Source organism: Macrotis lagotis, chromosome 1 (assembly GCF_037893015.1).
Source record: "Macrotis lagotis isolate mMagLag1 chromosome 1, bilby.v1.9.chrom.fasta, whole genome shotgun sequence".
Lineage (NCBI taxonomy): Eukaryota > Metazoa > Chordata > Mammalia > Peramelemorphia > Peramelidae > Macrotis > Macrotis lagotis.
This window is the reverse complement of record NC_133658.1, coordinates 342,288,543-342,314,949: the sequence shown is the minus strand read 5'-3', so window position 1 is coordinate 342,314,949 and position 26,407 is coordinate 342,288,543. Positions and strand designations below refer to the sequence as shown.

At 35.2% G+C, this 26,407-nt stretch overlaps 1 protein-coding gene across 3 annotated transcripts in view; it reads left to right on the top strand.

Annotated features, from left to right (window-relative positions):
• Positions 1–26,407, top strand: part of RAD21L1 (RAD21 cohesin complex component like 1) — a 53,202-nt gene that overhangs the window by 7,609 nt on the left and 19,186 nt on the right. For all 3 annotated transcript variants that reach the window (XM_074211785.1, XM_074211786.1, XM_074211787.1), the window contains exons 2-11: positions 932–1,107; positions 1,811–1,940; positions 2,824–2,923; positions 4,170–4,276; positions 7,193–7,363; positions 13,023–13,127; positions 14,004–14,117; positions 16,372–16,601; positions 17,301–17,400; positions 25,102–25,241. In XM_074211785.1, the coding sequence (XP_074067886.1) occupies positions 964–1,107; positions 1,811–1,940; positions 2,824–2,923; positions 4,170–4,276; positions 7,193–7,363; positions 13,023–13,127; positions 14,004–14,117; positions 16,372–16,601; positions 17,301–17,400; positions 25,102–25,241 (1,341 nt within the window). In that variant the 5' untranslated portion in view covers positions 932–963. The remainder of the gene's footprint in view (positions 1–931; positions 1,108–1,810; positions 1,941–2,823; positions 2,924–4,169; positions 4,277–7,192; positions 7,364–13,022; positions 13,128–14,003; positions 14,118–16,371; positions 16,602–17,300; positions 17,401–25,101; positions 25,242–26,407) is intronic.

Genomic DNA, 26,407 nt, shown 5'->3' with positions numbered 1-26,407 from the left:
TTAATGTGGGCATTTATTCTGTTTTCTATCTCATGTTTCTTGAAATTTTTTCATAATTATATCTTTTATTTTATTTTCTACTCCCCCTTTCTTATCTTCCTGCTTTTATAAAACGATCCTTTTTCTAAAAAAAATTATAACTGAAAAATATATATGTCAACATTATATTTACAAATCTAAAATAAAAATTCTGGTTTTGATTAGATATTATAGATAAAAGCTTAATCAGTAGGTGGTTTTATAAATGTTGATAAACATTTACTGAAAGGACCTCAGATTCTTTTGGCATTCTTTGTTTGGATCTCTTCTTAATCCATCATCATCTATCTTGTTTCACTCTTATTCATGTACATGTCAGATGTGTATATGAACACCTGCAATGTCATTATTTATATATAATGGTACACATGTGTAGACTGTACCATGTGTCACTGCAGGTGTACACATGCTTATGTGCAATCATATGTCTTTATGTATACATCATTGACATGTCCATGTATGCCATGTGCATGTCATATGCACCCTATTCGATTGTAAGATCTTTGACAATAGGAACTGTGCTATTTATCATTTTTGTATCTCCATTACCTAGCAGAGTTCTTTGTACATGGCAGGCCCTTAGTAAATTGTTTGTTGAATTGAGCAATACTATATGAAAATGACAACTTTATGTTTCAAAAAAAAGAACCTTTTTTTTAGTACAGGTTGGCAAGATTTGGAGCAGAAAGGGTCATTAGAAATCATTTACTTAAAGACCCCAATTTTAAAGATTAGGGAAACTGAGACCCAGAAAGGAGAATTAAATTGCCCAAGATCTTACTGGTGATAAATGACAGCATTGAAATACGAACCCATATCCCCTGATTCCAAATCCAGTTATACTGAAAAGTTTTGACCCTGTTTTAAATATCTTCTTTACTGTTCTTTCCAGCTCATTAAATCCAACTACAAAATACAGGCAACATGTTCTATACACATTTACTTATGAGCAAACGAGGACCATTGGCCAAAATATGGCTTGCTGCTCATTGGGAGAAGAAACTCACCAAAGCCCATATATTTGAATGCAATTTAGAGGCAACTATTGAAAAAATTCTATCACCTAAGGTATGTATTGGTTGAAATAGAATCCTATTTGTGTCAATATTTGTGGGAAGGAAAGGGATTTAAAAAAAGTGGATGGACTATGGACATCATACCCCCTTTTTTTAAACTCTGAAAAACTTCTAAATCACTTCTCAGCATAACTTATTTTAGGTCACACAGGTAAGTAATAATAAGTAATAGTTGAGATTCCAACCCACGTCCGTGTACTCTAAATGCAGAATTTCATCTATTATACTTCACCACTATATTTTCTATTTGGTAACAACTTGTAGACATAGAATAGTCCCTGAGAAGATGGAACAATCTTAAACCACGTTTTAATATTTCTGTTACAAATAATCTATTTCCTTTATCACAGTACAGTCATATAATAAGTACTCACTAAGTGCTTGTTGAATGAATGAAATAATTAATAAATCTCTTTGCACTATAATTCTTATAACAATAATTATTATTATATTATATTTTTACTTCTTCATTTCTCATTTCACTTAAGTGTTTCACTGCTTTCAATGAATATTAGAAAACTTTGAATAGATGAAAATGAAGCAGAGTAGAACTTAGGAAATCCATTTGAAAAGATAAGAAATAATCTTTAAACAGATAAATTTCTTATTGACTTGCTGATTTCTAAAGGATTTGGTTCCTAAGTTCCTTATAATGTGATGTTCTAATCATATTAACCTTTTGTATTTTTTAAAAGATAAAAATTGCACTGAGAACTTCAGGACATTTGCTGTTAGGAGTAGTTCGAATCTATCACAGGAAAGCAAAATACCTTTTGGCCGACTGCAATGAAGCTTTTGTTAAAATGAAGATGACCTTTCGCCCAGGTACATGCAACTATGGATTTGTTTTCTTCTTCTTGGTGCCTTCTTGAATTTCAGTTTTATTTGGAATATTCCAGTTTGATGTACAGTATTGATTTCAGAGTAAGTATAGTGAATGTTAAATTCCTTTTGACTGCATCTAAATTTCAAAGACTAGGGACATATGATGTCATTTTAAATTATTTTTACCTTCCATGTTGCATAAAAAGGTAAAAATTCCACTCAAAATTGTATTATTTCACATTTTTTTGTTTTTAAGCTATAAAATAGTATTAAAGCCACCAAAAGTGAATAATAGCTATTCATTAAAAAAATCTAAAAATACCTTAAGATTGATTAAAAATAAATATTACAAGCTCTTTGGAGTAGTTTTTGAAATCTTTACAACTCTAAAGAACTTCAATCACTTTTGAAGGAGCTCCAAAGTATGACAGACTTACAGCTGTGATAGTGACAAGTACCTTAAAATATAATTCAGTTACATTGTACAAATGCCAAGTTTTCCTCTCATTCTTCATAATGTAGGTGAAAATTACCAATAGATTTATGATTTCATTACATATGTGATTGAGAGTATTTTACTTTCCCTAGTAACATTGCTTACTATGTTTTAAGCATGAAAAGAACCCTGGATTTGGTTTTAGAAGTCCTAGTTTCAAGTCCCAAGGCTGCTAATTAACTAGTTGTATGACCTTGAGCAAACTACTTAACTTCAACAAACACTGATTTTTTTCTTCCATAAAATAGGAATGAATGGAAATATAAGAATAAATGAGATTTTATGTAGATAGTGTTTTATATATTACATATATGTTTCTGTGTATTTATGTAATTTTTAACCTTAAAGCACTATATAAATGTGACATATTATCTCTATGTCCTTTAGGACTAGTTGATCTTCCAGAAGAGAATTTTGAAGCTGCTTACAATTCTATCACTTTGCCAGAAGAATTTCATGACTTTGATAACCAGTTATCCAATGTGAAGTAAATTATTTTTCTTTTATTTCCACATCTCCAATAATATCCTACTCTAGTATCTTATCATACCATAGCTATGACTTGAGTTCTTACTGTCTATGCTAATTCAGTACAAACCCAGCACACAATTAGAGAGACTTCAGGTATTTGCTTAGTAATGATAGGAGGAGGAGGAAGAAGAAGAGGTTAGTTATGTGTGTAGTGGCCCATTACCCAGGGTTGGTCACCAGATGAATTTTTCTGGTTCCAGTAGCTCATAAGGGCAGTCTATTAAGGCATGGAGAAATTGTCATTTCCATTGGTGGAGGGAATATCCACACTGATGGATCATGGATCTTTTGAAATAATACAGTATTTTTCCATATATCTTGGTTAAACAGGGTTTTCAATATTTTTTCTTACATATTCAACTTACTTCAGAGAAATAGATTAAGTTTTAAAGAGAATTACCAAGTAACTCACTGAATACTTCTGTCAAAAACTTTGATTTTAATATAATGACTCAAAATACAGTGACAAAAATGAACTATATTGTCAATTTTTCCCCTGCTAAAAACATATTTTCTGGTTCTCTAATGAAATACAGAGGAGGGGAGAGGAGTAAAAAAATTTTTTTTTAAATCAAACAGTTTTGAGGACCTTGAAATAATTTCTAAAAATTATCTTAGGAACCAGGGAAAAAGGAGAAGAATGTGTTGATTTATGGCTCAAAATAATTAAATATGCTTCACTGGGCAAAAAAAAATGTGAAACCAAATCAATAAAATAAACATGTCATGTCACTGAACTCAAACACACTATTCATACCTATATAGTATTGAAGAGAAGCAATGACGGGAGAGTACAAGAAAGATACTTTGTAGTGAGGTAAAGCAAATTAGAATTTTTACGTAATTTTCCATTTCTCCTCAGACTTGTCTTAGCTTCTATATTGTAAACATATAATGCATAGGAAGATGTGCACTTTTGACAAGTTAATTGTCATTCATCTATTATTTGCCAAGGCAGAACAATATTTTGCCAACATTTTGTTATCAGAGCATATCAGTTGAAGAAAGTTTGTGACTATCTCATCTAATTTGCTCCTTTGTAGTTAACTAATGGTTTATAAAATATACAACTAAGAAAATTATAATCTTATATTTCTTATTTCTAGAATGAAACCAATTAAGGGGTGAGGTTTTCCCAATCTAATTATAAAATCATGGTGCTTCTGTTCATATAATAACTTGGATTTTAAACTTCTCTATAGTGCTATTGATGTTTCTGAGCACTTTACTCTGCACCAGAGCAAAGCTGAGGACATTACACTTAGAGAAGATTTCAGTAATGATCTGCTTTTTCAAGCCGGAAGTTTTGGTGAGAGTATTTTAGAAGTTAGAATTATAAATCATAAGCAAGTTCACTTATATTACTGTGCTGAATATATACCAGAAGAAATACTTTATCTTCTTGAATCTACTTGTATCTAAATTGTTTCTTAGTCTACTCTGTTTTTCTCCTACCCAGATACTGATTGGCTTTGACTAAATCCTTATTTCCTTATGCTAGGAGAGCTATAATAGCCTTATATTAATCTTCTAGTTTCTTATTCACTATATATATGACTTTGAACTGTCTTCTTCAAAATTTCTCCTCTTCCATCTCCTTATTTAAGGACTTACAGAGGCTTCTTTCAAACCCAAAGTCCTTTGCTGACCTAATGGCCTTCCACCAATTCCATTTCTCTATTATGTCCCAACATCTATTTCCTGCCAACCAAATTCACCTGCCACCTCATTTTTGTTTCCTGCTTTCATGTTTTTATCTTCCCCACTTTTCCAATAATTCATATCTTCCTTCAAAAACACATCCAAACCAACTCTCTCCAAGAAGTCTTTCTTTAATCCCATGCCATTTTAATGACCATAAAGCTTTTGTACAGCATATCCTCACTCACTTTCTCCATGTTTATATACCCATTTTGCCCTATAGTAAATCACACACTTAAACTGTTGATTTATAGGTCCTCATATTCTTCATGTGTGTATTCCATTCAACAAATATCTATTAAGTTAGATAATGCAGTGAATAGAGCACTGACCCTGAAGTCAGGAGGACCTGAGTTAAAATTCAACCTTAGACACTTACTAGCTGGGTAACCTTGAACAAGTACCTAACCCTGATTACCTCATATCCAAAGCTATCTCCTGTCATCCTAATTTATATCTGGCCACTGGACCCAGATGGCTCTGAAAGAGGAAGTGAAGCTGATGAGTTAGTATAGCATTCCCTCATTCAAATCCAATTCATGTGCTTGTCATGGTATCACCTCCATGGTCTTCAAAAACAAAGGACAAATGTCATCATTAAGAATAGCTAGCATGTTTATATTGCAGTAAAGTTGACAAAACATTTCATGCGTGTTATCCTATTTGATCCTCACAACCACATTATGAGGTAGGTGTTATTGCTATTGTTGTGGTTGTTATGATATTCTGTATATATTATATGCAAGGGATCCTGCCAGGCCTGCCCTTCTCCAATCAAGTGTCACTGGGAGCTAAGGTGTTTAAATTAGGACATGTAAATAAATAAGAATAGTACAAGGTAAGGATGATGTCACTTGTGAATTTGAAGCACAGCTGCATCATTTACTTAATTTACCTCCTTGAGTTTCAGTTTCCTCATCTGTAAAGTGGTGATAATGCTACTTATGATGCCTACCTCATATGAGAAAAATACTTTGTAAATTCTAAAGTACTAAAGTGAAGTGAGTTATTTCCCTCAGATAGATTATAAAATTGAAAGTAGAAATCCTGCTTTTTATTTCTTTTGAATGGTTTATCCTTACCTTCCCATAATCCTAGTAATACACAGCGGGTACATATGAAGCCATAGCTTGGTACACTGCTGAATTTACAGTGTCCACAGGTGGAGCTTGGTCTAAAGTTATTTTCCTTTTTGGCCTTAAACCCTGTTCCTAGCTCATCATTTCCCCTGATCATTAGTATCTTAACCCTCTTAGCTTTCACTGCCTCTTCTTTTTAATGTCCCGATTCTGGAATCTACCCCTATTATTCTTTGATTTCCTGTCCCCCATTTTTCCCCACAACTGAATATAGAAGAGAATAAACTTACAACTTATTTATATGAGAGATTAAGAATTCTCAAAGTGCTAAAAAAAAGTTTATCCACAGGACAAATCTTGTGCTTAGTAAATCTGCTTTGTTCTATAGCAAATAATAGTCAAAGCATCACTATCTTTCCAATCTCAACTGCCAGTAATACACCTCCTTTTCTGGTTCCTTATTAAGAATATAAAATTCTTTTCCAACGGCCTTATGCCTTTACTTTGACTCTTCCCAGCTTCTTATTCTCATGCTAAACTCAGACAATCAAAAATGACTACTGATACCTGCTGGTACCTGGCCCTTCACCTCCAAAAGAATATAACTCACTTCTTGGTCCAAGGGGAGTGGGGGGAGGGGTATAGGAATATAGAACCTTAGAGTGGAATATGGGGTGATTCTGTTCTCAGAGGATCAAGATTTAAATTACAGGTTCATTACTTGGACAAATTATTCTTGCAGTCTCAGCTTCTTTATCTATAAATGCTAGAGTTTGGACAAAATGACCTTGAAGGACCTTTCTAACTTACTGTACTCACACAAAGGGAAAAGCATCCAGTACATCTGAGCTCTGCAACTACACTGCTTTGCTCTGATAAGTTACCAACTTCCCTTTTCCTTCTATAAATACTTTGATGCATTATATAGGAAGTATAATTGGGCTAGTCTCAAACATCAGCAATTTGAATCTTCCTTTCTCCTGTTTTGTGTGCTGATTAGAGGAAATCTCCAAGTAGAAGGACTACTTGTACCCACTTAGGGCTATTGACTATACCACTGCCCTGACTCACAATTTAGCTATGTTAATACTTATTGATTTTGCATAAGTGTCCATGGGTAAAATTATAATATTCATTTAGTAAGGTTGGAAATATGTATGACATATGTAATAATGTTATTTCTGATCTGATCCAAAGCAGCAAATATTTCTTTAGGCAACAAGTTATTTTATTATATCTTTTCTTTTTTCTTTACAGAAAAGAGTATTTTGTCTTAGCATAAAATTCAATGATACTCGATGTTTTAGTTTATTGACTGCCAATTAAAATTGAATCAAAATTTTCTATTTTCGTTATAGACTTTTATATATTTGCCATTACTTATGTACTTTTGAAATTATAGGCACATCTCAGATCTTATTTGTCCTCATTAATCATGTCTTTAGGTGAGGAATCTGAACTACTTAGGAGACAGAGCTTCTTTGATGACAATATATTGACACATAACAGTACAGTTTTGACTCGACGCAGTTTTCCAAGTCTCCTTGAAGAAAAATCTGTATTGTATGATAGTGGAGATGGATTCGGGGATGAAGGAACTGCAGGGGATATGATAGGTATGGCTTAAAGCTAAACTGACAATAAAGTATTTCATTTTTTAAAGATGTTTTGATGAATAAATATATATGTTGAATTTTCAAAGATGTTCCTGAGGGGCGGCTAGTTGGCACAGTGGATAGAGCACCGGCCCTGGAGTCAGGAGTACCTGAGTTCAAATCTGGCCTCAGAAACTTAATAATTACCTAGCTGTGTGGCCTTGGGTAAGCCACTTAACCCCATTTGCCTTGAAAAACTAAAAAAAAAAAAAGAAAATGTTCCTGAAACTTCTCATCCTTTCTTCCATTACTTGAGTTTCTAATGAAGATATAATATTCTTCCTCATTCAGGACCTCTCATTGTACCCTTAATTTGATCCTCTTTCATTTCCTCTGAGAGATTACCCCCACAATTATCCTCTTTCTTTTTAATTTTAAATCCTTTACAATTTACTGAATCCTTTCCTGCAATATACCAGCTCAAATTGGTTGTTGCAGATTTGTTGGATTGTAGGTGTTTGGTGTTTGTTGCATTTGTAGATTGTGGGAAAGGAGACATTAAATTGAGAGAAATTTAAGGATTCTCTTTCCATTCTTAAAAATTCTTCACTCTACCCTATGCTTTATCAATCTGTCATGATTTATCTCCCTTTAATAACCGAATTCCTCAAAAGAGTTTTCTGTTAGTTCTACTTTCCTTCCCTCTTCTCAGTCCTTTGAAATCAATTTCTGACCTCATCACTCAATTGAAACTGATGTCTCCTAATATCTTTTAATTTCCATACATGACACTATTGAACACCATCTTCTTCTGATTCTCTGTCAAAGTTTTCATTGCATTGTTCTCTATAGCTATCGCTACTCCTCAATTTTCTTTGTCAAATCATATTACATGTTTTATTCTCTAACTGTGAATGTTTCTTAAAGTTCTTGCATGGGCTCTCTTCTCTGACTTAGTAATATCATTAACTTTAAGTTATATTCTCTAATCAGGAGACTCTCATATCTATGTATTCAAGCCTACTCTTCCTTTAAGATATAGCTCCTTTAAGATACTTTCCTACTTTCCTAATGACCTCAAATAGCTAGTGTTTTCCCTCTCAGACTACTTTCTATGTAATTAACAACTTGGTATATATATTTGAATTTGTTAATTTTACATTTATTCTGTATAAATATATATACATATATGTATATACACATATGTGCATAGACATTTATGTGTTTTCCTCATTACCATCTAAGTGCCTGCGAACAGTAATTTTTTTCTTTTTTTACTTTTTTATTTATTCTTATTTTGCAAAAATAATGTTTTTATACATTACTAAAACATTCATGTTTAAGAGTAAACATAATACCCCCCAAGAAAATATAGACCCGCATAAATGATAAATTAAAGGGGAGAGAAAAAATTAAAATTAAAATTAAAAAAAAATAATAATAATAATTGTAGGTATAGCCAGATGGCACAGTGGATGGAGCACTGGCCCTGGAGCCAGGAGCACCCAAGCCCAGATCCGGCCCCAGACTCCCAACAATCACCCAGCTATGTGACCCCATGCAAGCCACTCCAACCCCATTGCCCTACAACCCCCCCCAAAGACCCAAAATAAAATAAAATAGTAATAATAATAGTAGGGGTAGCTGGGTGTCAGACAGATCACAGGCCCTTGAGCCAAGAGCACCCAGCTGTGCAGCCCGCGGCAGGCCACCTAATCCCATTTGCCCTGCAACACCCCCCAGAAAATAATAATAATAAAAAATGTGGTTCAGTCTGTGTTCCAACACCACCAGCTCTGTTGTAGGTAGATCACATTCTTTAGGATAAGTCCATCACAAAAGTTACTTCCATATTTTTCCACTGTTGCCACTGCTGATTGCAACTCCCTCCATTCATACTTCTCTACTGCCATGAACTATATTTCCTCTCTCCTTTCACTCTGTCTCTGCTGTGGGGTAGTTGAGTGGCACAGTAGACAGATCCCTGGCCCTGGGGTCAAGAGGCCCCAAGCCCACATACCACCCCTTACCCAGCATCCACCCGGCCTCTATGGTCCCAGACAAGCCATCCAATCCCAGCCCCTTGCAAGAAGTAAAAAAGAAAATGTTATATCTGACCACTCTCCCCCCCATAGTCCATCCTCTCCTCCATCACTCACATTCCGTCTCTTCCCCCTGTCCCCCTTCTCTCCTTCTTACTCCAGATGTCTATACCCCATTGAGTATATATGCTGTTTCCTCTCCTAGTCACCTCTGATGAGAGTGAAGATTCCCTCATTCCCCCTCGCCTTCCCCCCTTCCATATCATTGCAATAGCTCAGTGTAATAAAGAAAAGTCTTATTATATGAAATATCTTAGCCTATTCCTCCTCTCCTTTTTCTTTCTCCCATCACATTTCCCTTTTATCTATTGACTCCATTTTTACACCACAATATATCTTCAAGTTCAGTTTTCTCCTGTGCTTCATCTATAAAAGCTCCTTCTACCTACTCCATTAAATAAGAAGGTTTATATGAGTATTATCAGTATCATTTTTCTATACAGGAATACATATAGTTCATCATCATTAAGTCCCTCATATTTTCCTCTTCTCCACTCTCTATGCTTCACCTGAGTTCTGTATTTGAAGATAAAACCTTCTGTTCAGCTCTGGCCATTCCAACAGGAACATTTGAAATTCCCCTGGTTCATTGAAAGTCCATCTTTTTTCCCTGGAAGATGCCGTTCTATTTTGCTGGGTAGTTGATTCTCGGTTGCATTCTAAGCTCTTTTGCCTTCCCGTATATTATATTCCAAGTCCTACAAGCTTTTAATGTAGTTGTTGCTAAGTTCTGTGAGATCCTGATTGCAGCTCCCTGATATTTGAATTGTGTCCTTCTGGCTGCTTGTAATATTTTCTCTTTGACTTGGGAGTTCTGGAACTTGGCTATAATATTACTGTGGGTTGTTTTTTTTTTTGGATCTCTTTCTCAGGGAGATCAGTGGATTCTCTCCATTTCTATTTTGCCCTCTGCTTCTAGTATATCAGGGCAATTTTCCTGTAATAATTCTTTGAAAATGATGTCAAGGCTCTTTTCCTGGTCATGACTTTCAGGTATTCCAATAATTTTTAAATTATCTTTCCTAAATCTGTTTTCCATATCTGTTGTTTTTTCAATGAGATGTTTCACATTTTCTTCTAATTTTTTCATTCTTTTGGCTTTGAAGTATTGAGTCCTGATTTCTCGTAAAATCAGCAATCTCCCTGAGTTCTATTCTTTGTCTGAAGGATTTGTTTTCCTCAGAGAGCTTTCTTATCTCCTTTTCATCTGGCCAATTCTGCTTTTTACAGCATTCTCCTCAATAACTTTTTGAACTGTTTTATCCATTTGACCTATGCTGATTTTTAACATGTTATTTTCTTCAGCATTTTTTGGATCTTCTTGACTAAGCTGCTGACTTCATTTTCATGTTTTTCCTGCATCTCTCTCATTTCTTTTCCCAATTTTTCCTCTATCTCCCTCACTTGATTTTCAAAGTCTTTTTTGAGCTCTCTCATGAACTGAGCCCAATTTCTGTTTTTCTTAGAGTCTTTAGATGTAGGAGCTTGTACTTCCTCATCTTCAGATTGGGTGTTTTGATCCTTCTTGGGATCACAGGCAAAGTATTTCTCAGTGGTGCTCTTCTTTTTTCTCTGCTTACTCATTTCCCCAGCCTGTGCCTGGTTTTGGGGTGCTTACTGAGCTTTTGAGTATTAGTGGGACACCCCCCCCCCCCACAAGGATCTCAGTGTGTGAGGCTCTGTCTTCCCTCCTGGTCTGTGAATGACCACAAACACACCCCTCTGCCATGGGGCTGAGGTGGGGGGGCCCTGCTGTTCTATTGGGGGGCCTAGACTGTGATCAGGATCTCAGTGTGGTCAGAACCCCAGCTTCCTGTTCCAGGGACAGAGGACAGAGCTGGGCAGTCTCTCTTCACTCCCCTCCCTAGGTTCAGAGCTCATACCCTGGGGGCTCCTGCTTACGGGCCTGCTTCTGGTTCCTGGATCTGGGCTGCCATGGCCACTGAGAGCTGGGATTCACGTGTTCACTCTGGCAGAGGTCCCCTGCTGTTCCCCCAAGTTGTTCCTGCTGCTCCCTGGGGTGTCTAAGTCAGGAAACTGCCCACGCTGCTATGACCTGTGGCTCCCAGCATCCTGGGGCTGCCTCCTGGAGGCTGAACTTCCTTCACTCTGGCAGGCCACACCTCTGGCAGGCCACCCCTCTGGCGGGCCGCCCCTCCGACCCTGTAGAGCCAAGCCTTTCCACTCTTTTCCAGGTTAACTTGGGTTGGAGAATTGCCTCACTGGATCCCTCTGTGGGTTCTGTCTCTTGAAAATGTAGTTAGAGTCCTTGGTCTTGCTCCAGAGCAACTAAGAGACGGTCCTCTCCTGTCGCCATCTTGGCTCCGCCCCTCGAGCAGTAATTGTTTATTCTTTGTACTTGTATCCTCAGCATCTAGAACAGAGGCTGCCATGTAGTAGCAGTGGACTTTGATTGCCACATAGATTGATTTTTGAGTAATGAAATATGTCTGGAAAGATGAGCTAGAACAAGTTTGTGCAAAACTGGTGGTTTATAGTTTATCTTGGAGGTTGTCAGGATTCTTGAACAGGAACATGGCATAGACCATGTCTTCAGAAACATTGTTTTGTAAGTTTCATGGAGGATTAATTGAATTAATTAAATTGAATTCATTTAATTGAATTCAATTAATTAATTGAAATTGAGAGATCAATTAGGAAAGTACTGAAATAAGGCAGATGATGAGTGTCTCCAAATTTGTGCTTTATCAATATGCCCCACTACCTGTGTCCCTCAGAATATCAAAAGAATCTTTTTTTAACCCTTTCTGTAATAATTCTGTGGTATGAAACTTGTAAAGTGTTTTTTATAGCAAAATCAACATTTTTTCAGTTGTTCAATAAACATTTTTTGAGATGGGAACTTTCAGAAAATAGATTTTTGTCCTAAAAACAAGGAGGTAGAGACAAACTGGGAAGCTAGGTAGCACAATGGATAAAAATGTTAAGCAGGGAGTCAGGCTTATGACAAAATGCTAAATGACGTGGAACACTGTTGTTCTATTAGAAACCAGGAGGGATGGGAATTCAGAGGAGCCTGAAAGGATTTGCATGAACTGATACTGAGCTAGATGAGCAGAATCAGAAGAACATTGTGCACCCTAACAGCAACATAGGGGTGATGATCAACCTTAATGGACTTACTCATTCCATCATTGCAACAATCAGGCACAGTTTGGGCTATCTGTGATGAAGAACACCATCTGTATCCAGAGAAAGAATTGTGGAGTTTGAATAAAGATCAAAGACTATTACCTTTAATTTTAAAAAAATGCATTATCTTATACTGTATTTTTCTTCCTTAAGGATATGATTTCCCTCTCATTACGTTCAACTTAGATCAGCGTATATCATGGAAACAATATAAAGACTAACAGAGTGTATTCTGTGGGGGGTGGGGGAGGGAAGGAAAATTAAGGGGAAAAATTGTAAAATTCAAAATAAATAAAATATTTTTATTTAAAAATGCTAAATCAGCTAAATGTTGAAATTGCATTCAACACATTTTATTCAACTTTTATTTTTATGAGTATACTTTTGAAATTTTCTATGATAAAGTTAAATATTATGTTTTTAAGACAATCTGTTAAAAGATGACCACAATATCCTGTTGGAAGACTTCAATTTGGATAAAGAAATTTCTTTGCCTCCAGAGCATCTTGAATCACCTGAGTCAGTAGTTGGTGAGTTCATATTTGCCTCCCTGAAAAAAATAACCATTCAAATTAAGTATCATAAGCACTAAGCTTATATGGTATTATAATATAGAAAAGAGGTAATAGGAACAAGGCACTATGTTAAGGGAGCTCAAAACACCTTCAAGCACTAGGACTCTAGGAAATTAGGGTGATGGTTTGAGTTCTGAGATGGCAAAACATTGATGTCTTGCTGCCTGGGAAAAGGAGTGACTGAACAATATTAGTTATGAAAGCACATTTAGGTGATTTGTCAAAGTACTATGCTTTTAAAATTACTTAATGTTGATGTACTTGGATACTTCAGGGATCTGTGATTTTATCAGCATGGATAGAATTTTAGATTTCAGTGCCTCTACATATTAATAGATGGTCTTTATGAATTTCCAGGACTGAAAATATTTTTGGACTAAGTGGTGAAATAAATATTACATAAAGAATATGAATATAGTTTATAATAGTGTGTTTTAGAATATAATGGCATAGTTACCTAATTAATAGTATTTTCCTGACTTGAAATGAATATAGACTTGTATAATAGTTTTTAACTTCTTTAATGAGGATATAAATATTGCAGGAATAATTAACTCCCATTTTGACTCTTCTCACTTTTCAATATTAAATTTGCTTTTGACCCTGGTATAGAAATTTGGACAGAGGGGAAGTTATATATAAATATATAATTATAGCTCCTTATGGATCCATAATTATTAGTGAATAATTTATAGTATGTGCCCACTATTTTTAAACTTATGTATATTGTTACCATTACACTTGATTCCTATATTGTCCTATAATTTGCTACACTACTTACTTCTTTGTGTTACATTTATTTTCATGGAATTATCATGATTTGTTCAATAGGAGAAGCAAGCAATTCTGAGTCTACATATCCACCTGACAGTCAGCAAATGAATGGACCTATATTAATGACAAATGAAGAAGAGGAATTTACCCTTGATCCAATTGATCTTAGAGGTCAGAGTCATTTTTTGGCTTTTGTTTCTTGAATATAAAGAGATTAAAAACTTAAAACATAATCATATCTGGAATTCTTTGGAGTATGATAATGTGTTTTAACACTTTGTGAAGTATGGCAAGGAGTCAGAACAAGAAGAAAATTTATAATACAGTGGGGGTATAATGAAGGAACCATGAGATGATATATTCATTTTATTCAGCAATTATTAAACTTTACATCCATTTGATGGAGTACAAAATTTAAAGGTGACTCGAAATCTTTGAAAAAGATAAGGAAATGCTGAAGACTAAGGGAAAAACATTTAAATTTCTCAAATCGGTGTAGCAATTTGGTGGAGAGAGAGGTAGTGACTTACCTCCAGGCATAACAGAATATGAGAAAATGGAATTAGATTGTTGGTGAGAGATAACAAAACCAAAAAAAAAATCTCTTAGTGAGACCTATCAGACATTTGAATGAGATTTAAAGGAAAGTTATGGAATTCCGTTCTCTGAAGAACTTTGAAAGTTAGATTGGTATCCTGTTTAGGAGATGGTAAAGACATTTCTTCCTGGACCACTATTTCCTAAACTCTTCCGTAAAATATTTATGTTCTATGGAGAATTGTTAATGTGGGCTCTGTGATAAAATTTCAATGTATACAAAAAAAATTTTCAATATTTGTGACAATTTTTCTGAATGAAAAAGTCTGTTTTGTTCTAAAATTTCTCTAAACCCTTTCATCCCAGTAGACATTCTGGGTTTCCCAAATTCACCGAATTAGCATATTTTTTGTCATCAGACATCTTGAGTTAAAAATAACATCTCATCTGAAACTTCATTCCTGCTTCACAGTCCAGTCTGGTCCTTGAAACAAGCCTCTGACTGGAAATTTCAAGTTCCAAATTTCATCCCTGTTCTCACTTCCCAAAGTCCATTCCTTCTCTAGCTTAGTGAGTTCTAAAATACCTTTCTGAAATGCAATGAAATTCAGATTTCAAAAGTTTGTTGATGATCAGACTTCTAAATTACCTTCCAATCTGACATTTTGGTTTTAAAAATTAAACTCTGACCAGAACTTTTGATTAATAATTTTTTTCTGATCCAACATATTGTTGGTTCTAAATTTCATTTCTGATTCAACGTTCCAAGTTCATAGATCCATTTCTGATCTGACATTTTAAGTTCTAAATTCCATTTCTGATCATTTATTCCCAGCTGTCATACCATTTCTAATCTGACGATATCAGGTTCCATTTCTGATTTGACATTCTTCGTGTTAATAATTCATTTCTGATCCAACATTTGACATTGAAAATTCTATTTTGAATCTGACATTCTCATTGTGATCAGTGCTGCTGCAAACTTGTCCATGCAGCTATCAGAAGTGCCACAATCTCTGTCATCATTACTGTGGACATTTCTATCTTCAGACTGGTAGGCTAGAAGGAAAGATGTCAGGACATATAAGTGCATCTTCCAAGTCTTCCAATTATCCTGGATAAAATTTTTCTGATGACAAAGGAGGCACAGGGAAGCCTTTATCAGAACTCCCTTTAGGTCCACTACTCTCTTCATAACCCAATAATGACGTGGGAATCGCTTCATTTAAAATGGAGCCTGAATATGATACCACAGGCTCTTTCTAATGACATCTTACTTAATGAACTTTGGGAACTCTGACCTTCTACTTCCTTTCTTCCTGAATTAGCTATTTATGAGTTCTATCAAATGCCAAAATGATCTGTAGCCAAATTACTTTGGGAATTTCTGACATAGAAATGATAGAATGAACTAGATACTAACTGAGCTTTGGAAGTTTCTTCCACTTCCAGGAGTTCATTACAAAAGTAAGTGATATTGTCCCTTTCCCCACTGGCATCCTTCTGTACTCATAACCATAACTTAGGAGAGCAAGCACAACATGTACACAATATGTGAAGAAGCTCTGTGTGTATTTGTGTCTGTCAGTATCTTCATCATTCTGCTGTGCTGTTCCCACTGATGCTCTGAAGAACATTTGAGAGACATTTTTCAAAGTAAATTATTTAAGGACTACTTGCCACTGACTCTCTACCTAAACTACACTGGAAATCAGGAGAGGAGAAAGGGTCAGAATTTCTCTCTTCATGAAATTCTGCAGAATGCATTATTGTACTCTTGAGACCCAGGAAGGGAAAAATTCAGCATACTGTATTCTGTTGATATGAAATCTCTCAGACGCCATTATAATAAGGAGCCTAACTAGTAAAATTTGTGACTATTTCTTAGATATTGCACAGGGAAGGAAAAGTAAACGTAAAAAGAAGGTACTCATTGATCCAGTGAAGGAACTCAGCAGCAACACTATGCACAAACAGCTTAGTAACTTCATGGATACATTGACTGTATTGGAACTTGCACCTCCAACCAGACGTTTAATGATGTGGAAGGAAACAGGAGGAGTGGATACACTTCTGTCAAGTGCTACCCAGTTTCTGATTAATCCTGAACTTAAAATGGTAAAATTTCTGGCTTTTTATGCTGATAGAACACTTACATTATATTCCGGTAATAGAACTTTAATAAATCCCTTTGCAAAATTTTGCAGTTTGAATAAATAGAATTAAAATACTTAAGTGACTAGTCTAGATGAATACAGCATATTTCATTGGGAAAAAATACCCATCTTGTAGTAAGAAAACTTGGGCTCAAATCCTATACCCCCATCTGTGTGACTAGACAGGTAGATCCTTATTGTCTCTGAGCTTGTTTTGTTATTTGTCATACGTATACCATACAATCATAGTTTTAGAGACCGAAGGGAATTTGAAGATCATTTTACAGGTGAGGAGATGAGGGTCAGAGAAGTTAAGTGAGTGACTTTCCCAAAGGCATATTGGTAATAAATATCAGAGTCATGATTTTTAGGTAGATCCTTGAACTCCAAGTCCCTCATTCTTTCCACAATACTGTGCTATTTTTCCTTGTCTTCTCACATAGGATTGTCATGTGAATTGAGGAAAATATTAAATGAAATGTACAACATAAATGACCAAATGCTATGTTCAATATGCTGTATGTGTTACACTATTATACCTTGTCACTTCCGTGCACATTTATATATTATTGATTTATCTTATGCCTAATTAGCTGAATTGTGTCATAAATTTTTTATTTATTTTATTTACAAAAATATAAAAACATATATATTTTCACAGTTGTTTAGAAAATGCTTTCAGTCATCTGACTTTAAAACTAGAAGAAAAATTTTACAGTCAAAATCTGAAATGGAAGAAGAAAGAAGCAATGACCTGCTAGGTAAGACTTCCAATCCAAAGAGAACTCTTTTACACTAAACATAGATATCCTTCTAGAGTGTTTATGCCTAACCTAAGTCCAAATACCACACATGTTCAAACTTAGCCTCCAATAATTTTTATTGAAGTTAAGGAAATTACTTCATTAACATTCCAATTTCTTGCCTGTTTAGTACAATTTTGATTAAAGAGGTTTTGTTGATAAGGGTTTGTGTAAGAGTAATGCCTAAATTGCTGCTCTGACAGAGGAAGTTACCCTCTAAGATAGCATACTATTCTAACAACAAGTAATAATAATGATTGTCCCTTATTTTCAAAGAAGACCATGACATCAGGGAGGTGATGCCCTGACAAGCATGTGAATTGGTTTTGAATGAGGGGGTTGCTGTGCTAATTTACCAGTCTCACTTTCTCCATCTGGGTCCAGTGGTCAGATAATTAGGATTAGGATGACTGGAGATGGCCCTGGATGCAGGGCAATCAAGGTTAAGTGACTTGGCCAACGTCACACAGCTAGTAAGTGGCAAATGTCTGAGGTCACATTCGAATTCCTGTCCTCCTGAATCCAAAGCCAGAGCTCTATCCATTGTGCCACCTAGCTGCACTCCAATAACAAATACAGTTTCATTATTAGCTGGATTATTTTTAAAAGGCGTATAAAAATATACATGTATATCAATATTTCTAAATCTATATATACATACTTGTGTGTGTGAGTTAGAGGAACTGATTTTAAATCTAAATTTATTACAACATTGGACAAGTCACATCCCCCTTTCCCCCAGGTCTTATTTCTTCATCTATAAAGTGAGAGGGTTGGCCTCTGAGTTTTCTTCCAACTCTGGATCTGTGATCTAATATCTGATTTCCTCAGCCATACAATGAAGGAATTACTCTTGAAAAACTCTACATGAGCTTTTGACTTGTAAGTGACTTACATAACCAGTGAAAATTGAAATTAAAAAATATATTTGAAGGGGCAGCTAGGTTGCACAGTGGTTAAAGCACTGGCCCTGGAGTCAGGAATACCTGAGTTCAAATCCGGCCTCAGACACTTAATAGTTACCTAACTGTGTGGCCTTGGGCAAACCACTTAATCTCATTGCCTTGCAAAAAAAAATCTTAAAAAAATATATTTAATCTGAGTCAATACTCATCTCCAACTTCCCTGGTTTCATAGAGAGTACATTGGAATTTATAAAACTCAAGTTAGTATAAAAATTTATTTTTAGTATTATAAATTAATCCCACAAATTCTTCATAGGTAATAAATCCCAAGTACCATAGAATTTCTAAGAACCACCTTCCTTGAACTCAAGAGTATATACAAAAAGGAAGGATCTGTTGGTTTTAAGACATGGAGAAATATAGCTAATTAAATTACCCTTATAAGCAATCTTAAGTCAAATTCCTTCTAAACAATGGCTTTAAAAAATCTATCACATAATTAACCTATTCATTGGCAATTAAGGTAATTAAGATTACTAAAATTGTTAAATACCCATCAGACTCCTTTACAGAAAAATTCTTGATAAAGATTTATGACTTGATGGCTCTAGGAATCCTTTTTCCTTATAATTACAAGATTTTATTTATACTTAACAGTCTTATGAAATTGATGAGTCAAATGTCAAAAACATGGTTACAATAAGCAACAATAATAATACATAAGAAATTTAGTTTTCCTCCTTTCATGTTGTTTGTTAATAGCACAATTCTAAATTCCCAATTAATGAGCAATATTTCTTAATGTTGGAATATTTATGAATATCACAATATCATGATTCAAATTATGTATTTGCCAACTAAAAAAAGAAAAATCTTCTCAAGTTAAATAATGTATAACTTAATAATGTACAGAAAATCAATCCATGTATTATTATCTCATTAAAAAGGTTGAATACATTTCTTAATTTATATAATCGTGCTACCTTTTCTTTCAGAACTAAATTTTGGATTAAATCAACTGGAAATCTGGATTTCTAAGTCTTTTCTTGTTTGTTTTTTTTGCAAGGCAGTGGGGCTTAGTGACTTATCCAAGGTCACACAGCTACATAATTAAGTATCTGAGGCCAGATTTGAACTCAGGTGCTCCTGACTCCAGTGCTGTATCTATTGAGCTGCCCCTGGACTTCTAAGTCTTAACATATACATATAAGTTACAGATATTTCTCTCTTCCATTATTAATTTTTTAAAAAACAAAACTTTTCTTTCTGCAGTTTCTAACCAAGAAACAGTATTAAAATAAGATTTTCAGCTTCCATTCTTTATTCTAGAATCAACACGTAATTATTTCACAAGAACTAACCAAACTAGCACTGTTTTATGAGATTTTAGGGGCTCTGGTGTAGTCCTCGCAAATCCACCCCCCCAAAAGGTACAGTGACCTCTTCTTAGATCTCCAGGCCAGAGGAGACAAAAGAAAAGCTGCTGGGGGAGCAACACAGAGAGACTTTTAATCTAAATCATTATTACTATTATTATTATTATTATTACTATTACTATTAGTTTTTTTGACATGCTAATTAACACCAGTTTTTGTAATTTGCCAAATCAGTAAATAAAACACTGATAGCCAATCAGACCAGAAAAGAAACAATAGAAAATAATAGAACCCTCTTCTTCCCCCCAAAAAACCCCATAATTTTTCAGGAAAATCTGTCCCATGGCACCAAATCATGAGTATTTGGAAAAGAAAAAAAAAGTCTACTTTTGAAAAGGAAGAATGGAGAGGAAAATTGGCCAATCAAAACACAGAGACACACCAGCAGACCTGACTATGCAGAGAGACAGCTAAGGGCTTCCCTCTGTCTATAATTTAATAGAAACACATGTAAAACACATAAAGAGTGAACCAGAGTGGCCCCCCTGAACTCCAGGGAAAACCCCACCATGCTCTCACACTAGAGGGAACCCTAAACACTACACAGAAAATACAGTAGGGTGCCAGGCAATTCCTTTATGCTTATCTAAGGAGAAGTCTTTAGCACCTTCCCCAGCAATCAAATGTTTATTTGAAAAAACCACCACCATAAGTGACAAACCTCCAACAAAACAGAGATAAAAATCCAGAGACCATTCCATTTCCAAACAATTGAGTTGAGCCTTTTTTGGTTCATTTATTTGTAATATTATATGTATAATCTTATGAGAGTAAACATAAATTACCCCCCAAGAAGATGAAAAATCTCAAGAATAATGAGAGAGAAAAAAATGTACTTAAGTCTGTGTTCAGATTCCAATGGCTCTGTCTCTGGGATGAATCGCCTTCTTTATCAAAGAATCTGCTTCATTATTTTTTCCACAGTTGCTGTTACTAGCTGTTATTTCCCTCCACTCTATTTCTTCCCACTCTCATTTATTCTATTCTCTCTCTCTCCTTTTACCCTTTCCCTGTTCAAAAATGTTTTGTATCTGAGTACCCTCTCCCATGATCTTCCCTATCATCCACTCCCTCCTTCCCTTTCCCCATTCCTCTTTATCCATTCCCTTTCTTCTCATTTTTCTCTAAAGTAAGATAGATTGCTATACCCTATTAAGTGTGTATTTTATTTCCTCTCTGAGCCATTTCTGATGAGAATGAAGGCTTACTCATTCCCCATCACCTCCCATTGCAAAAGCTTTTTCTTGACTCTTATGTGAAATATCTTAGCACCTTCTTCCTTGCCTTTCTCTTCCTCACAGTACTTTCCTTTATCACCCATTGACTCCATCTTTTTACTATATTATACCATTATATTCAGCTTCTTCCTGTGCCTTGTCTATATATGCTTCTTCTAACAGCTCTTATAAATGAGCAAGTTTATATGAGTTATCAATATCTTCTTCCCGTGCAGGAATACAAACAGTTCAATATCATTAAATTCCTCATAGTTAGTCCTTATCATCCATTCCCTCTATGGTTCACCTGAGGCTTATACTTGGAGATCAAACTTTCTGTTCAGCTTTGGTGTTTTAATAGGACAGTTTGAAAGTCCCCTGTTTCTTTGAAAATTCATCTTTTCCCTGAAAGAGGATGTTCAGTTTTGCTGGGTAGTTGATTCTTGGTTGTAAACCAAGATCTTTTGCCTTCCAGAATATCATATTCCAAACCCTATTAGTCCTTAATGTAGATGCTGCCAGATCCTGTGTAATCCTTACTATGGAGCCGCGGTAGTTGAATTGTTTCTGGCAGCTTTTAGAATTTTCTCTTTGACTTGGGCGTTTGGGAATTTGGCTATTATATTCAGGGAAGTTTTTCTTTTGGGATCTCTTTCAGGAGGTAATCAGTGAACTCCCTCAATTTCTATTTTACCCTCTGCTTCTAGGATCTCAGGGTAATTTTGCTGTATTATTATTATATTATTATTATTATTATTATTATTATTATTATTATTTTAGGTTTTTGCAAGGGAAATGAGGTTACGTGGCTTGCCCAAGGCCACACAGCTAGGTAATTATTAAGTGTCTGAGATTGTATTTGACCAGGTACTCCTGACTCCAAGGCTGGTGCTTTATCCACTATGCCACCTAGCCGCCCCCTCACTCAGTCTTTCTGTGGGTTCTGCCCCCTCTAAATTTTGACTAGAGTCATCATTTGATAACTTTTAGAATTTTGGGGGTAACAAGTTTCTGGGAATTCCTGCCTTCACACTGCCACCTTGGCTCTGCCCCCTACATATTTTTTTTAAATGTCTATCCATGCAGATTGCTCACCTTCCCATTTGAATGCAAAAATGTATTTACTGCTGGAAGAAACAGGTATGGATAGATAACCATTGCATAGGTCAGCCACTGTAATTACTGCAGCAGAGGGAAGATTGGACACCATAGGAGAGGGAGACAGGACAGTAACTGAAACTGGTTCTGTCCAAGAGGAACAGAAAGAGGAGTTTTAAAAAACTTGGAAGGATTGTGGGAAAGGACTTCTTAATTTCTGGTTTTTACTATTTTCTGAATCTCTGCGAAGGGACCTGCACTGTTTTTTTTTTTTCTGATGTCCAAGTTTTTTGCCATTATGACAAACCCTGGCTGCCTGATCCTCAGAGTGCCTTCTAGCTACAGGAGGATCTTGGGTGGGGGATGTTAGCTGCTTGAGCTGCAGAGGCAGAATCTTATTTTTCTTTGCTCTTAATTCTCTCTTTTTTTGAGGTCTTTTTCCTTTTTGCTCTAGTAAATTTTGACTCAATTTCTGATCCAGTTCAACAATGTATTGTGTATATTTATCTTGCCAGCTTAGCTCACTTATCTTAATATTCCTGGACAGAGTAGGCTGCAGATTGTTAACAAAACATGAGAGAAACTGAGTCTGGCCTCCTCCTTCCTTTTCATGCTTCAATCCTGAATTTGCATTGAAGGCTTCTACTAATCTATCAAAATATCGAGACACTGTTTCATCTTCCTTCTGAACAATAGTTTTAATTTTTTTTTAGTTTTTACTAGGCAATTAATTATTTGCCAATAATTTTGGCAAAATATGTGATCCCTGAATTGTAAGTTTTGGTCATATAAAAAGCAAGAGTTCTCTCTACTGAATGTCTCCAATCTTAGATTCAGTTTGTCCCATATTTTCAACAGTCAGTTAGCAATAAATACACAAAAACCACACAAAAATAAAAACACTAGACAACTAACATACAACATACACTAGACACAAGATGCTAGGAAATATTCCTTTAAGTTTTTATCAAATTAAAAATGCCAGAGATCTAACCACTGAACTATTTTACCAACCAAGATATCTACCTTAGATTCTAGGAATAAGCTGTGATACCCACACTGGTTGGAAAACAAACAAAAATCTCACCAAAATGAATTATTATTTTTTTTTGCAAGGCAACGGGGTTAAGTGGCTTGCCCAAGGCCACACAGCTAGATAATTATTAAGTGTCTGGGGTTGGATTTGAAACTCAGGTTCTCCTGACTCCAGGGCTGGTGCTCTATCCACTGCACCACCTAGCTGCCCCCAAAATGAAAAATTGGCCCCCAAAACCCTCGGTAACAATCCCAGAGAATTTCACTTCACAAAACAATACAGTTCACAAGTAGGGCAAATTAAATTTGAAAAATAATAATCTCACCTTTAGACAAGTGTTTCTGGCTTTAAAACGTGTCCTGGTTTGTTCGCTTTTTTCCCCTTGGGGATCCCATTGATGAGTTGTCCAGAGGAAAAGTTTATCCTTTTTCAAATTCAAGTCTAGATCCGATATCACATGTGCCATTAACTGTAAACCATTTTCTCCCTTTGTCTAAAACAAGACAAAAAAGTTAGTTTTATAAATGAAGTTTAATTCTCTAGGATCTTATCAGAACCCATGTGTGGATGGCATCCTTACAAATGCCAACATTGACCTAACATAATTTTATACACTTTCGACAAAGAGCCATAAAACTTTAGGTGGCCAACCAATGAGATTTCACAAAGATTACATGGCATAGTTTTTACAAATACAATTCTCTCAAATCTTATAATATTTACTGAAAATTCCTATTGTCAAGAATTCCATTAATGCTGAGTTGTTTACAAACAACAAAAGGATTTTCTCTCTGCTCTACCAAGGATGTCTCTTATCTTAAAGTTTGTTGATCAAGGTGCTAACATTGTGATTACCAGATAGATATTGACACAGGTGAAGTCAACATTGTAGGAAATAGGCTTTACATAGCAAACTAACATTTTGTAACCCTTAGTTAAAGGTTAGGAGACTAACTGATCAGAAATATATTGCTTAAGAAATATTAATTCCATCTTAAATACTATCCCATTAGACATGGTCAATGACTTCTCTGATTTAGCTATTTTCTAGGTTTTGCTCTTGAACTGGGGCTTTGTTGAAGTACCATGTTATATACCTGATGGATATTTTGGGTGGGGATAATTGACCTTGCTTAGTCCCACTCTGGGTTCGTATATGCTGACTTCTACCTCCCAGAATCTTTAAGGTTGAGATAGTAGGAACTTCAAGGCCCACTATGGCACATCAGTTCAGAATGCTAGGCACCTAGAAGCCCTTGATGCCTGAGTTGATCCTCTTTTTCTCCTTCAGTGTAATGCTCCCCAACTTTCCTAGGGCTTTCTTAAAGGATCCTTCCATTCCTACTCCCTCTGGACAGAGAACCTTGAAGGTTACAAGTATCTCTGGACCTTTTCTGGTCACACTAGTATGATATGGATTTCTTTGCTAGTGCTAACACTAACTTCTCTGGTAACCTCCTTTTCTCTTGCTTATGGGCTTCTGACTTTTTGTGAAGTTCTGAAGAGGAAAAAATCATTTACTCTAGTTTCTCATTGGAGTTACTGATCATTATTCAATCTTGTAAAACTTTTAGTGTTTGCTGGAGTAAGTATGGAGAAACTGGGTAGCCTGCCATCATTCAGGCAGTCATCTTGACTAGTTCATTGCCTACTTATTAATATATTAAAATATGCTGTGATATCAAGTGGGGGAAAATAGTGTTATGAATAATTGGTTTATACAACATGCTGAGTATTTGGAAGTTAGTGGATAGGGATGGGTAAATGCAAGAAGGAAAAGACTTATAGACATACAAATTATACATACAGACTCAACAAATTTCTATTGAACAATTGCTCCTAAATATCCCATATTCTTGGTTTTCCAGTTCAATGTTTTGCCCAGGTCATGTTCTTTACATATAGGATGTTGGCAATATCTGAATATTAATAATGAACTCTATTTCTTTATTTCTTCATTGATTCAGGGATTGGCATGATTGAAGAGCCATGTAACCTTCACGAGTTTACTCCTACTAAAACAAAGAAAGCTGTAACTGAATATGTCCCATTGAATAAGTCTGAGGCTGGCAGGCATAAAGACATCAGTGAAAATGCTGACACTGTAGTAAGTTTATGATTATTTTGGTGCAAATTTGTATTTTTACTTACATAAAGAAATTTCAGTGAGAAAACTCCTACTACCAAAGCGAAATAACAAATGTTCTACAATTTCTAGTCTAAAAGAAGTTTTTGAGTGACACTGATAGCTTAAGTGACTTGCTTAGGATGACATAGCCAGTGATGAAAGATTAAATTCATATCCTCTGGACCTAAGTTGGCTCCCATATAGTATCTTTCATTGCCTGACAAGTTCATTAACTAGATTTGTAAAAGCATAGTTCTTCATTCTAGTTTATTAAAAGTGAGTTTCTCTAGACTAGGCTAAGAATTTGTGTCTCCCTGTTAAATCATATTTTATATAGTACTTCATCTCTCTAATCGCTTCTTGTACATATAGTGTTTCATAGGCTTTCTTCAATAATTTTCACAGCTCTGCAGGATGAAACATGTTCGCTAAGTGTGGAGCAATAGACAACTCAATAAATTATAAGGAATGCTCTATATAAGTTTGGGCTGTAACAGAATTTTGCTTATTATCTTAAATTCTTGATTTATTTAACAAATATTTATATCACTTAAATTATATTAAAGTTACTGTATTAGGTATTAAGGAAGATGTACAATGTATTGTTCTTTTCTTTGAGGAGTTTACTTTCTGGGAGAAAGAGGGAAATAAGGGATATAAACAGATTTTTTTTTAAAAATCCAAATTCTCCTTAGAAGGTGAACTGCTAGAAGGCAGGGACTGATTTTTGCCTCTCCTTGTAATTCCAGAGCTTAAACAAAGTTAAGTACATATTAAACATTTAGTAAATGCTTACTGACTGACTAAAGATTTTTATATTCAAGAAAATTTCAGGGTTTTAAAAAATATATATGCTATGGAATATTCTTCTAGTTGTCACTTTATTGAACCAGAAGAGCTCAAGTTTTTAGTTTTATTCAAAAATAAATTAATGCATTTAAAGCTTTTTAACCATGCTGCCCTATATTCTTTTTAGAATTAATTTAATTTTATTTTCATTTCCAATTTCTCTCCCTCCCAATCCCCAGGGATTGGTGTCACCAATTTAAGATTGAGAGGTCTTGACAGTGAAAGAATTCACATATAGCCCTGGAATTTTAAAATCACTCAGTTTTTATTATACAAGCCTGCAAAGTATACAGATT